The sequence below is a fragment of the Canis lupus genome, chromosome X, assembly GCF_011100685.1.
Source record: "Canis lupus familiaris isolate Mischka breed German Shepherd chromosome X, alternate assembly UU_Cfam_GSD_1.0, whole genome shotgun sequence".
NCBI lineage: Eukaryota > Metazoa > Chordata > Mammalia > Carnivora > Canidae > Canis > Canis lupus.
The window spans coordinates 104183200-104196342 of record NC_049260.1 but is presented as its reverse complement, the minus strand read 5'-3'; the positions used below and the strand labels follow the sequence as shown (position 1 = coordinate 104196342).

The following is a 13143-nucleotide window of genomic DNA, read 5'->3' as shown; positions in this document are numbered from 1 at the left end:
TAAAACCTGAAGATAGCACCATATAGTTTGTGGTGCAACCTCAAAAAAGTCCAAACATTTTCAGCAAGCCCCTTGCACTTTTTATATAGATATAGACTTCTAAGTAATTTACGACTTCTTTTCACACACTTAAAGCATATAACAAACCTAAAAAGGTTACAATATATTCCAAAGGAAGTGGAAGTTAACCAGGAAAATTTCCCTGAAAAAGGAAGGAAAAAAATACAGAAGTTCAGAGCTATCAAAAAATAGGAAACATCGCTTACTCAGATATTAGGCTTCAATATTATTAATTGATCAGTATGTATTAATGACTAATGATATTTAATATGGAAAACCCACTCACCTACAAGTCTTTCACTTAATTAAGTAGTTTTGGCGGTGCCTGGGTGGCTAAGTTGGTTAAGCATCCGATGCTTGATTTCAGCTCAGATCAAGATCTCAGGGCCCTGGGTTGAGCTTTGTGGAGGAGGCTGTGCAGGTGAAGATTTCAAATCAGACTAAGGGGTGGGTTGGTGACTAAGGGGTGGGTTGGTGAATATATATTGCCCCTCACTTCATACTCCACAGCCTCCCATTCTACCTGTATTTTAAGCTGTTCCTATTCATGTGATTTAGCAGAAAGTTCAGGCACATCTTGACAGAGCAGAAGATCCATTCTTCAGTGAAAAAAATAGAGAGTACTGGGTGTTATACTATATGTTGGCAAATCGAATTCCAATAAAAAAATACAAAAAAATATAAATTAAAAAATTAAAATAAATAAATTCACACACAAAAAAAAGAAGACAAGAATACATGCCATTCGTAACACACGGTGACACCCCACCAGGTGCACACCAGTGCGCTAACTACCTCCTAGAGTCCCTGCTAGAAATGTACTGCATTTAACCCTGGTTTGTCATTAACTCATTAAATACTTTAATTTATTTTTAAACCTTATTTTGGATTCTATCAGTCATTTGCTAAGAATGAGATACAATAGTGGAGATGAGAACTATTGAAGAAATTAGAATCACATTGAGAAGAAAAGATGATGCCCACTTAGGAACAACCTGGAAAATAGTGCATAAAGTGACCAATTACATGGCTACAGACAATGAAGGCAATACATATATCAAGCTTCTTGAGATTAGGACTTTTCACAAGACAGAAGAAACCGTGGGATCCATTTGCATTGTTAATGCTTTTCTTTACAAGTTGTGCTCTGTCTGGTTGATAGCCATTAAATAAAGTCTTGTCATCTCATTTCTTCTTGCCTAACAGAGATCCTTGGAGTACTTTTATAGGACCCCTTTTTGAACTGTGGATATCTTCTGGCCCCCTATGTAAAGACAAGGCTGGACCAGTCAGATTTGTTTGTGAAATAGAATCCCTAATTAAAAAAAAAAAAATGAGGGCAGCCTGGGTGGCTCAACGGTTTAGTGCTGCCTCCAGCCCGTGGTGTGATCCTGGAGACCCGGGATCAAGTCCCGCTTCAGGCTTCCTGCATGGAGCCTGTTTCTCCCTCTGCCTATGTCTCTACCTCTCTCTCTCTGTCTGTGTCTCTCATGAATAAATAAATAAAATCTTTTAAAAAATTAAAAAAATAAAAAAATAAAATGACCATACCAATCTCATTTTAGGTGGACAGCAAGAAGTTAGAACTCTCACTTTTCTTTAATCTACCCCTTTCTTCCACACTCCTTGCTGTCTTCCATAATTGATTGTGGGCCCAGAGGAGAAGTCCGTTATCCATAGGGTTGGTGGGAACTTTGGTAGGATTGGCAGGCTTAGAGCTTGGCAGTGCTGATGCCAAAGAAGGAAGGTGGAATGAAGGGGCTTTCAGGAGAACCTGAAATTGGTCTGCAGGGCACATTGCCTCTATCGGTGGTATGGTTTTTAGGTTAAGAACAGAAGTGCGTGGGGATCCCTGGGTGGCTCAGTGGTTCAGCGCCTGCCTTTGGCCCAGGGCGTGATCCTAGAGTCCCGGGATCAAGTCCCGTGTCGGGCTCCCGGCATGGAGCCTGCTTCTCCCTCTGCCTGTCTCTCTCTCTCTCTCTCTCTCTCTTTCTATGACTATCATGAATAAATAAAATCTTTTAAAAAATGGAAGTGTGAGAGAAAACACATTTCAAAGAGATTTCATCAATGAGACTTCATTTGGCCAATTCATGACTTAAAATTATGTGGCTGGTTTTATCAGTTTCCCAATGAATTTGCTACTCAACAAGATTTGTTGGTTTAAAGTAACTCCTTATGTTGTAATTAATATGAGACTCAAAAAGAAATAGTGGTAAATTTGGATATGACTGACGCTTTCTGAAAGACTGTCCTTGTGTAATAGTAGAATCTATTTACCTCTAATACTTTTTTTCTCTTTTAAACATATAGACTTCTTTTCCTATGAATCCGTCACTTGCAGCTAATCCTGCCATGGCTTTCAATCCCTACTTACCTCATCCTGGGATGGGCCTGGTTCCTGCTGAACTCTTACCAAATGGACCAGTTCTGATTTCTGGAAACCCACCTCTTGCATTGCCAGGAGCTCCTGGTCCCAAGATGATGCGTTCGGATAAACTGGAGGTATTGGTGTAGAAATATATAAATATCTATAGGGTAGATATTAGTCTCATGCATAAAGCAACTTTCTCAGAGCCCAGTGTTTTGAATGCTTTAAATAAGTGCACCTGGGTTTCTAGCCTATGAAGTGTAATGTCAGGAAAATGGTAAATGGTTTACTACTGCAGCTGTACCCTACTATGAAGTGCATTGATTCAGTTGTACAACAGATCAGACAGTGTCTTACTGTGCGCAGCCACACACTATGCATCCCCTTTGCTATGGTGCAGGAAACCTGGTGGGAAGGCTCCTTTTGCCCAGGCTCCCACTTTACAGATTGCAATTAACTGTATTGCTAATGAGTCTCTACTTACTAGAATGATCAGACTGAGAGGAGAAGTAGACTAATCTAACTCTATGAATGCAGAATGTTAAATGACTATCATAGTGTCTAAGCCTTTTTCTCCATCTTAAGAATGATGGAGTAGATAATAAATATGCCCACTGCCTACAAAAAGGCAATGTAAAAGAAACTTCACACAGTGCTTTGACTCACAGAAGTTCTTCAGTCTTCCCTTGTCATTCTTCATATGTTGAAATAAATAACTAGTCCATTTCATAGAGTCAGTGCCATTGGCTGACTTACAATGCCTGGCAGTGTGTCATAATAGAATCTGATTGTACATGTAGCTCAGTCATGATCCACGATTTTGCTGGGGGAAAACTGCGTTGCTGTATGATGGGAGACTCATCTTGGACTTTAGCAAAACAACCCCCTCTTGCAAATTTGGCTAATCACACTTCAGGCTGTGAATTAACTGGAAGATGATGAAGTGGTTTGCAACAATACTTTTAAGCGCTTTAATTTCAACATAAGGACAACAGACAACTTTCCTTCAGAGACAGTGGGGAATTTTTTTCTAGGACTGGAAATGTCTATGTTTACATCTCACGGTGAATATGGCATTACATTATCCCTCAGCTTTATAGATTTTTCCTAAATAGATGACAAAATCATGTAAACTATTACTCTTGGATTTACTGGCAAAATAAGTAAAAACTAATCACCTTCCAGGCATCAATGTGATGTGTATTTTGGGGTTTTGTTTTGTTTTTGTTTTTGTTTTTTTAATATAAGGTTTGCCGAGAATTCCAGCGTGGAAACTGTACCCGTGGTGAAAATGACTGTCGCTATGCTCACCCTACGGATGTTTCTATGATTGAGGCAAGTGATAATACTGTGACGATCTGCATGGATTACATCAAAGGGCGATGCTCCCGGGAGAAATGCAAGTACTTTCATCCTCCTGCCCATTTGCAAGCCAAACTCAGGGCAGCTCATCACCAGATGAACCACTCAGCTGCCACCACAATGGTAAGAAGGGGCCTGGAGTTGTGAACTGTTTGGGTAAATAATAGTATATTCCTCAACTTGTCTAATACTTGTAACCATAATCTTAGATAGTCATGAATGAATCTTAAGATAAATAGCCAGGGTTATAAGCTGGAAAAGAGAGCACCTATTTATTCTGCTTCATTCTCTAAAATGTTCTAAAGATAATTGTTTCATTGTTTCAAAGCTTTACTAAGGCTTTTAATTGACTGTGCTTTTGCCCCCATCTTTAGAGAGAGGGTAAACTATGTCATTTAAACAGGAAACTAGGGGATTCCTGGGTTGCTTAGTGGTTTAGCGCTTGCCTTCGGCCCAGGGCATGATCCTGGAGTCCTGGGATTGAGTCCCACATCAGGCTCCCTGCATGGAGCCTGCTTCTCCCTCTGCCTGTATCTCTGCCTCTCTCTGTCTCTCTCTGAGTTTCTCATAAATAAATAAAATCTTTTTTTAAAAAAATAAATAAACAGAAAAAATAAATCAATCAATAAATCAATAAATAAATAAATAAATAAACAGGAAACTATTTTTGAGTGGTTTTGGTTTGGGTTTTTTTTTTAAGATTTTATTTATTTATTCATGAGAGACAAAGAGAGAGAGCCAGAGACATAGGCAGAGGGAGAAGGAGGTTCCCCGTGGGGAGCCCAATGCAGGACTCGATCCCAGGACCCAGGATCATGACCCGAGCCGAAGGCAGACGCTCAACCACTGAGACACCCAGGCATCCCTGTTGATGAGTTCTAAAAAGACTTCACCAAGTGGTTTTTGTCTTAAATTATACTGAATGAAGGGATTTTAAGCCATGAAAATAACAAGGTATCCAAAATGTTCAGTGCAGATTTTAGATCTTCAATTCTTTGATTTTACTGCTGTTGGTGACATATTGTTTAGAAGCAGTGTAAGCCTATAATAAAGAAGAGGAAAACAGTAGGCCCTCTAAAAGGAAAGGTTCTCATGTGTTTGGGGTGTACAAGGAATGGTTTGCTTATGCCATTGTGCACCTCTTCCATGCTCGGGCATGGGGCCTTCATATGTATGTGTCTGTTTTCATGATTCAGCTGTGTTTGGTAGGCTACATTTAAGTCAGCCCCAAATTTCCATATAGAGTTAACTATTACCTTCATTGAGTATTTATGAATATCATATAAAATTCCTTTCTGAGTAACTGATCAGAGCAGAATCTTAGGGGGAAGGCAAGATCGGTCTACCAGAATTGGTTTGAGGTAAGATCAAATAAAGAAGGCTCCCTGAAGAAATGTAAGCTTTCTGTATTTTTAAAGATTCAAGAGTTGAAATGCTTGGTAAAATATTGGGGTTTTTTTTCTGCTTTCTTCATGTTCATGTGCCTAGCTCAGGTTGACTTCATCCCTGCATTTAAAAGCAAAAGAGAAAAAAAATAAAAGCAAAAGAGGTGAAGGGTAAATATTTAGTTCCCAAAGGAATATAGAGATAGGTTTAGACTTTGTTATCCATAGGCAAAAGGAGGTCATGGCTTGCCCCCTTTTTGGCATATGGAATGCTAGTCACTCAACACAAGTGTTCCTGTCTCCTTAGGAATTTGGAGCATACCTAATTCTTGTCGCTGGGGCATGTTTTTTAAGTCACGTGTAATTTTCTGACAGAAAAATACAAGTCATGTCAAACTTCTCCAGTGAATCTGACCCAGGAGCAAATTTGACTGGGTATAATAAGCACAGTGGGATTTTGAAAGAAGTGTAGACATGAAAGAAGGATTTTAGATTCTAATGCATTTTAGAATTAAACTTGACAAGGACTTAATGAAACCAGTGGTACATCCCGAAATGCACAGCAAGCATCTACAAATGAGAATTGCACATATTTTGCTGTCTATGTTATCTGGGTGAGGCAGGTAGTGGGGAAGAAAATAATTTATTTGCTTTTCCCTTACATGGTAGTTGGGAGAAGCACAGTTCTAGGATTTAGACTTGACGTCCTTCTATAAATTGGATTTTGTTTTATGGGGCCACAGTATCAGACTCTGACCCCTCGACATCTGTTTTATCACCTATATACCATTGACCTCCTAGATCTATGTTGGAATTTTAACTAGCAAAAATCTCTTTCTTGATGTATCTGTTGCTTCTGCTCATCTCATTGTAATAGATTCATGGGTGAACATCTCTGAGATGTGAATTTTAAGTGATTATTTGCTGTTAAGCTTCAGGTCACATCTTGGCTCAAATGATGAGGTACTTTTTTATTTGCCTAAATGAGTGAAGTTGAAAAATCATGGGTTTTTTTTCCCCTTGTGTGTTTATTTCCCGTTTTGGACTGAGTACTCACCTAGCAAATTGCTCAGTGGATAGGATACCCTTGCAGAGGTTTCTAGGGCCACACGTTATCTAACTGCTGCTTGCTTGCTTTGAGTACCTGTTTTTCCTTTCTCTGGTACTATTTATTAATCCATCCCTCCCTCACAGGCCCTGCAGCCTGGTACGCTTCAACTGATACCAAAGAGATCAGCACTTGAAAAGACCAATGGTGCCACCCCTGTCTTTAACCCCAATGTTTTCCACTGCCAGCAGGCTCTGGCTAACCTGCAGCTCCCACAGCCGGCATTTATCCCTACAGGTGAGTACAGGGCTCTGGGCACTGTCAGTTTAGCCATGTTGTGCATGTATACATAGGGCACACGAGCTGCCCAAGAGTTTTTATGGGAGAACTGTCAACAGGTGTTTGGGTGGGAAATACAACAAGGCAGTTGTACTTGATCTGCTCATCCATAGAACCAAATTTTTCTATGGTTCCTCAAAAGTAATGATTTGAAATCAAACTAGGAAAATCTGTCAACATTTTTCTTAAAAGCATTTCTCAGCTTTTGCTTCTGATGAATGTTTCACTTGGTTCAGTCTCAAACTAATTCCTTGACTCTTAGGTATCCCCTTAAAAGACACTGGTTAGGGCAGCCCGGGTGGCTCAGCGGTTTGGTGCCGCCTTCGGTCCAGGGCATGATCCTGGAGACCCGAGATCAAGTCACACGTCTGGCTCCCTGCATGGAGCCTGCTTCTCCCTCTGCCTGTGTCTCTGCCTCTCTCTTTCTCTGTGTCTCTCATGAATAAATGAGTAAAATCTTTAAAATAAATAAATAAAAGACACTGGTTACCCCTCAAAAAAATGTTTCCTAGCTTCAGCATTGTAAAAACATGTAATTTATATATCTTCAATATGCCAAAGACAGTTATAATAAAACTACCCTTGAACTTATAGTGGTTATAAGACAGTATAGTTTATGTGTTTGTGATATATATATATGTATGTATGTATATATATACGTACATATCACACACACATATATATATCACATACTTTTAGCCTTTAACTCTTAAATACCAATTAATATTTAAAATACAGCAGTTTATCATATTTTCCTGATACTATCAGGATATTTTGTTACCTTCAACATTCAAATGTAATAGCATAACAGTTTTGTACCAAATTGAATAGAAAATTCTGCTCAAATAAATATCATATATGAGGAGAAATACTTTTCTTCCTGTGGTTCAATACTTTAAGAATGAGCATAGAGTCTCTTAGGAATAAATTGAAAATACTAACCACTGAGTGAACAGATTTTTTTTTTACCAGAGTCATAAATGCCCCAGTTTGGAAGCCATTATTAAATGAAACTGACATGCTTTCAAATTAGTTTAGAAAGCCTTATTAATTACATAAACATAGCGAACACATGGTATTGTATACCTATACTTGAAAACACCCAGTGGTTAATGGATAAATTGATTAGCTAATTAATTTAGAAAGCCATAAAAAGCCAGTCTTTAGTTAACTAACCACAGTAGTTCTTTATTTAAAAAACACAATTTTAAAATTTTTAGACTTCTTTTGCTGGAGATGGCTAATTTAAAGTCTAGATTTAGGAGCCAAATGTCAGAAGCATTCGTTTCCCCTTAATTAACAGCAAAATTAAAACCTGTCAGGCTTAGCACCCCCTCTTGATGGAAAGCCTATTTGCCCTTTGTGCCTAGCAAAGTTCATGGTCGTGATGTGGAGGAGGCTGTGATAATGTGACCAAAATAAAATTGCAATTTAAGTGAGGTAATTCCTTTAAAGAAAAATTATGGTCATTTTTATACCTAAGAGTCCAAGAATTACTTTGATTACCTGGGTTGGGGAGCTTGAAACTAAGCTGTAATTGTAAGCATGGAGTTTACTGGATTTGCATGTGCTCGTTAATTAATATGCAAAGAATATCTTTCTAGTTAAAAATTATTTCTCTCCGTAAAGAATTAATAATGAAATCTCTCTCCTTTACTTTTCACGCTTTTCTGCATGGTGTACAGGGCCAATACTGTGCATGGCACCCGCTTCAAGTGTTGGTAGGTTTTGTATGAACATTCTCACCTTTTTCTAATCTGAAAAAAGTATTTCTCTGTTAAGACTGTGAAAGAGATGAGTGACTGGGTGATGTGGCTCATGGGCCACCAGCTTGGGAGGAGGGGGCATTTGGAAAGAGTCGGGGCATGATGAGGAGAGAAAACAGCAGGTAAAGAAGCTTGGAAAATGTTATTGGGGGTCTACCATTGCCAAATGGAAGGCTGAGCATATTTATGACAAAAGTTTCAAGAAGCTTTTTTTTTCCTCCGGTTTCACCACTATGGCTACCAGACCTTCCCCTCTTCCTACAATTATAATGCAAATATGTCATGATTGGAATAATTTATACATACAGATGATATAGAAAACCAGTTGCATTGTAAAGTGTGAGCAGGTTAGGGTACTTCATCCCAAATAAGAAGAAAATAAGAGAATTCTGCACTTTTCGTATTTTAAAGTATCACCAAGCTTTCCCCCCTCCAAAGTTATCTAGAAGATCTAAATCATTCAATACTCACATGTTGACAAAGGAGGAGTTATGCAAAGCTAGGGCATTCTGTAGTGTTATGTGATGAATTCTGTGGCGTTCTAGGATGCAGTGTCATGTGCGTGGAACCCAGGCACAACAGAATGATTTCAAAATGACTCTTTGGAAGTATGTAATTATTCATGATCACTTACACACAGATCCTTCAATTAGTCACCAATACAATCTGGTAGCCATCTCAAGACCATTTTTCTGTTACTACTACTGAAGAAGACAAGAAAGAGTCTTGTTTTCATTGTAGGAGTTCTTGGCTCCTACAGTCCATGGGCACAGACCAGAGGAAAGTAGCTCTGTTTGATAGATGGAGGAGTTACCCCACCATACCCACCCCTACCCGTGTCCTATCAGTCCAGTGCTTTTCATCATTTTTGGAAGTTGACCACAGCTTAGCCTCCATCCTGTTGGTTGACCAGAGTAGATGTAGATCCCAAAAGGGCCAAACAGGTTTATTGAGATAAAACAGAAGGTCAGAATAACAACCACATAGTAGTAGCGGTCAAAGACAGAGGCAGGGAGTGAACCCTGGCTATGAGGGGAGGCCTCTGCTATTGAGGGATTGGCTGTCCCCTGTAGGAAGTAAAAACATTTCCACCTGATCCTAACAGGAGCATCATATGCATATGATTAGAATAGACTTCTGCAAGTTGGTGAAATGTATCTCTGTCTTCGCATTTTGTGACTCTCCTCCCCTGTCTTTTCACCTAACAGCTCTGTGTAGGAATGCAAACTGCATGCTTCCGTGGCACTGCTTCCTGCATAGTTGCTGTGGTCTAAAGGGAAAACAAGAGTGTTTTTAGAATCGGCATGTGATCTGATAATGGATGTCTATAAGTAATGTGTAACTGGACACATAAGAGATCACTATGGGATTTCTGTTAATCACCATTTGGGGCACATTTGTGATTTCTGTAACATTGTGTATATTGATTTTTCTCTCTCCAGGCCATTTGCTTTCTCTGTAGACTTTCAGAAAATCTGAATTCAAAAAAAAAAAAAAGAAAAGAAAATCTGAATTCAGTGGATATAGACATAAATTATTACATATGCATGCTCACCATTCACACAGTACCATTCACACATTAATTCCTTAATTTGCTTTCCAAAATGAGCTAGAAATGAGAAAAGCATCCAAAAAGCTTTTAAAATGAGGTAGAAACTAGAAAGAGCAAAAGAAAACATCCTGAAACAGGCATTATAGCTGCTAGTCATACTGCCATCACTTTATTAATTGCAATGAAGACAAGATTTTGTCAGATTTTTAGTAGGAAGTGCTGCCATGTGTGTGTTTGATGAATAGCCTAGATTTCCAAGGGATTTGCCAGAGACATACTTAAAAACCTCCATACATACTCCACTGTATTCTTCATATCTGCTTCCCCATCATATACCCACCAATCAAACTGCCAATTTTTTTTTTGCATGTAGATCAGGTAAGTATACCTGTAGCTGTCTCTTGGTATCTGACAATATAGTGACCATGCTCAAGTCTCTTAGGTTACTGAAGCCAAACACCAATTCACACTTCCCTACCTACATTTCAAATGTGCAACCCAGTCACTTGTCTGCTCAGCAAGGTGTTCCTATAGCCAGCCTTGGTAAAATCAGATTTTGTCATATGTGCTCATCATAACCCCTTCCGAAAATTTGGCCTTTTAACTCAACTATATAATGGGATTCTGATAAACAACTAACTGTTGAGAATGATTCCATTTTCCTTAATGGTAACTATAATTGGCTTTCCCCTTTCTCTTTTTAAATTTTTCCCCCTTCCACGCTGTGTTGCTTTGCACTGACTGTGATTGCATGTTGCACCTTGGTGTGTCCATCACGATGATGTCACATGGCTTGTTGCTGTGATACCTACCACGCCCCATCCCATCGTTTATGTCATGGTTGTGTAAATTCTCCACCCTCCCATGTGTTGCTCCCATGGTTTCCTACTGAAAGTGCCCATGATGCACGGCGCAACTCCTACCACTGTGTCTGCAGCAACACCACCTGCTACCAGCGTTCCCTTCGCTGCAACAGCTACAGGCAATCAGGTTTGGCCATTTATTTTACCTGTTCAGACCTAGATAACTACCGTGTGTTGGTAAGGCACAGTATATGCTTTTGGGATTGGCAAGAGACATTGATCCCTATTCCTGTTTGTTTCCTAAGAAGTCGTTACATTTAGAATTTTTGGTCTTGTGTATACTCTAGAGGGGTGTATCTGCCACCCATCCTGAGGTGAATCAGCAGTTTTCTCATTTTTAATCAGTTACCAGAAGTTGCTCTTCATATGTCATATTCACAATTGTCACTGTCAAACCAATCCTCAAACACATATACTAAATACTCCTTAAATGCTTCCTCATTGGTCAAGAGAAGAATTTATTTTATTTTACTACCCCCTTTTTTTTTGGTTATTCCATTTTAACTTGCACTTGGTACAATCATCACCTTTTACCTTCAGATCTGCTGGAAAGAAAGCCAGATAACACACTTCTTTCCAGCACACAGATACCCTTATCATTACCCTGTGATGACATCAAAGATGTCACACTGACACTCTGACACTCGGTGACACTCATCGGTGACATCAGAGATCTCACACTGACATTAGATGTGCCTGTGTTATTGTGATTTTCATTTGCTTTAAGGTATTTACAGGCAGAGTCCAAAGACAAATTTTAAATTGGGAGAGAGTCTCAAAATTGTAATGAGATACATAAAATAATCATCATGTAATGTGAAGGCTGTTTTGCCTTATTAAGGTGGTAACCATGCTTCAAGACTACACATTCCACAGCTGCTTCAATTACCATGATAACCACACAGCACGTAGAGCATTAATCCACTGGGGGAATAAGCCACATTCTAATCTGTGCTTTGCAAAATTAACTATTAGTGGATATGGTCAATAAGTCTAAATTTTTCTGTGAAATTGATTATGATTTTTAATTACCATGTCCAAACAGTGAACAAAATAAATGGGATTCTCTCAAGAAACTATTTTAATCTAAAATCTTTTTTACTACTATAGATAACCCCATTATCAGTAGATGAACTGAATAGCAGCATGTTTGTTTCACAGATGTAGAAGTTACCAGTAGAACAGTAAGTTTCTTTAAGTATTCATATGAATAATATTTATAGGTTATATTTTTTATTTACACAATTACATTTGCTAAAGGCTTTGGTAAATATTTTTATTAATAGGTGTCCTTATAACTTAGAGCTTGAGTTAAGCATTTTAAATTTTCCAAATTGAGATGTGGGAAGCAAATATGCAACTTTTTCTATGAAAAATGACAGCTGGTACTATATTTTCCCAATGAGCTTACAAATTCTGAAATGTTTTCCTGTTATTAAAGGAGGTTGATTTGTCAGCCCACTACACAAATCACTTTTGAATATTAATTCTTTAACACTTTTCTAGCTTTGGTTTTTTTTTTTGTCCTTGTTGAAGTAAAGCAAAGTAATTTTGTTGGTCTGACTATGATGAATATCTTAAAGGCACTCAGGAATATGCTACTCCCATGATGTTGTAAAAGATCGTGCTTTTTACACTCTGCCATTTTGTGTTGTTTACCATATAGGTCTATCAGAAATGCTCCAGCTGTTTTGAATTTTTGAGTGACATAATTTAGTAATGTAATCATTTTCCTTCAAATCGTGGCTTTAAAAAAAAAACCCAACAACTGTTGTTGGATTCCCCTTCCCCCACCACCCACACCTTTGAACATTTAATCTCCTGTTTGCCTAGTCCAGAGCCAGACAGAGCACACACTTAATTTGAGCAGTATTTCATTTGGAAAATGTGACTTTTCAAGCCACTTCAGACTCCTAGGTATCTTAATTAATTACCAATAGGGACTTACTAAACAAGTGTATGAATTCTGAATTGCATCTATTCATCAATGAAAGTTTGAAGCTCTCACAACTGGAGCGTTTCATTTAATTGACGGAGGTGATGGTTCTGTTCACTTGACAGACTGGTTCCCCAGAACCTGGCCCAGCATGCAAACTCTGTCCTGGACAGAGCCTATAGCTGACTGCATATTAGACAAACAAGCCTTTTCAATCATAAGGAATGTTTTAAAGAGACCCCTTTGAGTACACAGAATAACAGAAGTAGCTATAAATTGTAATTGTGTCCAGGAGTATCATTTGGGATAGCAGCAACTTGGAATTAGCATCAAACATGAGAATATGGGTTTTGCAAATACTTGCCTGATTCTCATGGGCTACTTTACATTACGGTAAACAAAAGTTGTCCTGTACAATGATAAAGTTTCCAACAGAACATATTTGAGGGGATTCCTTTTTG

General features: G+C 38.6%; 1 protein-coding gene across 11 annotated transcripts in view; it reads left to right on the top strand.

Annotated features, from left to right (window-relative positions):
- MBNL3 (muscleblind like splicing regulator 3) overlaps positions 1-13143 on the top strand; it is a 114358-nt gene that overhangs the window by 93342 nt on the left and 7873 nt on the right. For 7 of the 11 annotated variants that reach the window (XM_038588317.1, XM_038588315.1, XM_038588316.1 and 4 more), the window contains 6 exons: positions 2374-2565; positions 3680-3916; positions 6373-6523; positions 8251-8286; positions 10779-10873; positions 11857-11930. In XM_038588317.1, coding sequence (XP_038444245.1) covers positions 2374-2565; positions 3680-3916; positions 6373-6523; positions 8251-8286; positions 10779-10873; positions 11857-11913 — 768 coding nt within the window. In that variant the 3' untranslated portion in view covers positions 11914-11930. The remainder of the gene's footprint in view (positions 1-2373; positions 2566-3679; positions 3917-6372; positions 6524-8250; positions 8287-10778; positions 10874-11856; positions 11931-13143) is intronic. The other 4 variants (XM_038588319.1, XM_038588318.1, XM_038588321.1 and 1 more) reach the window with 4 other exon arrangements.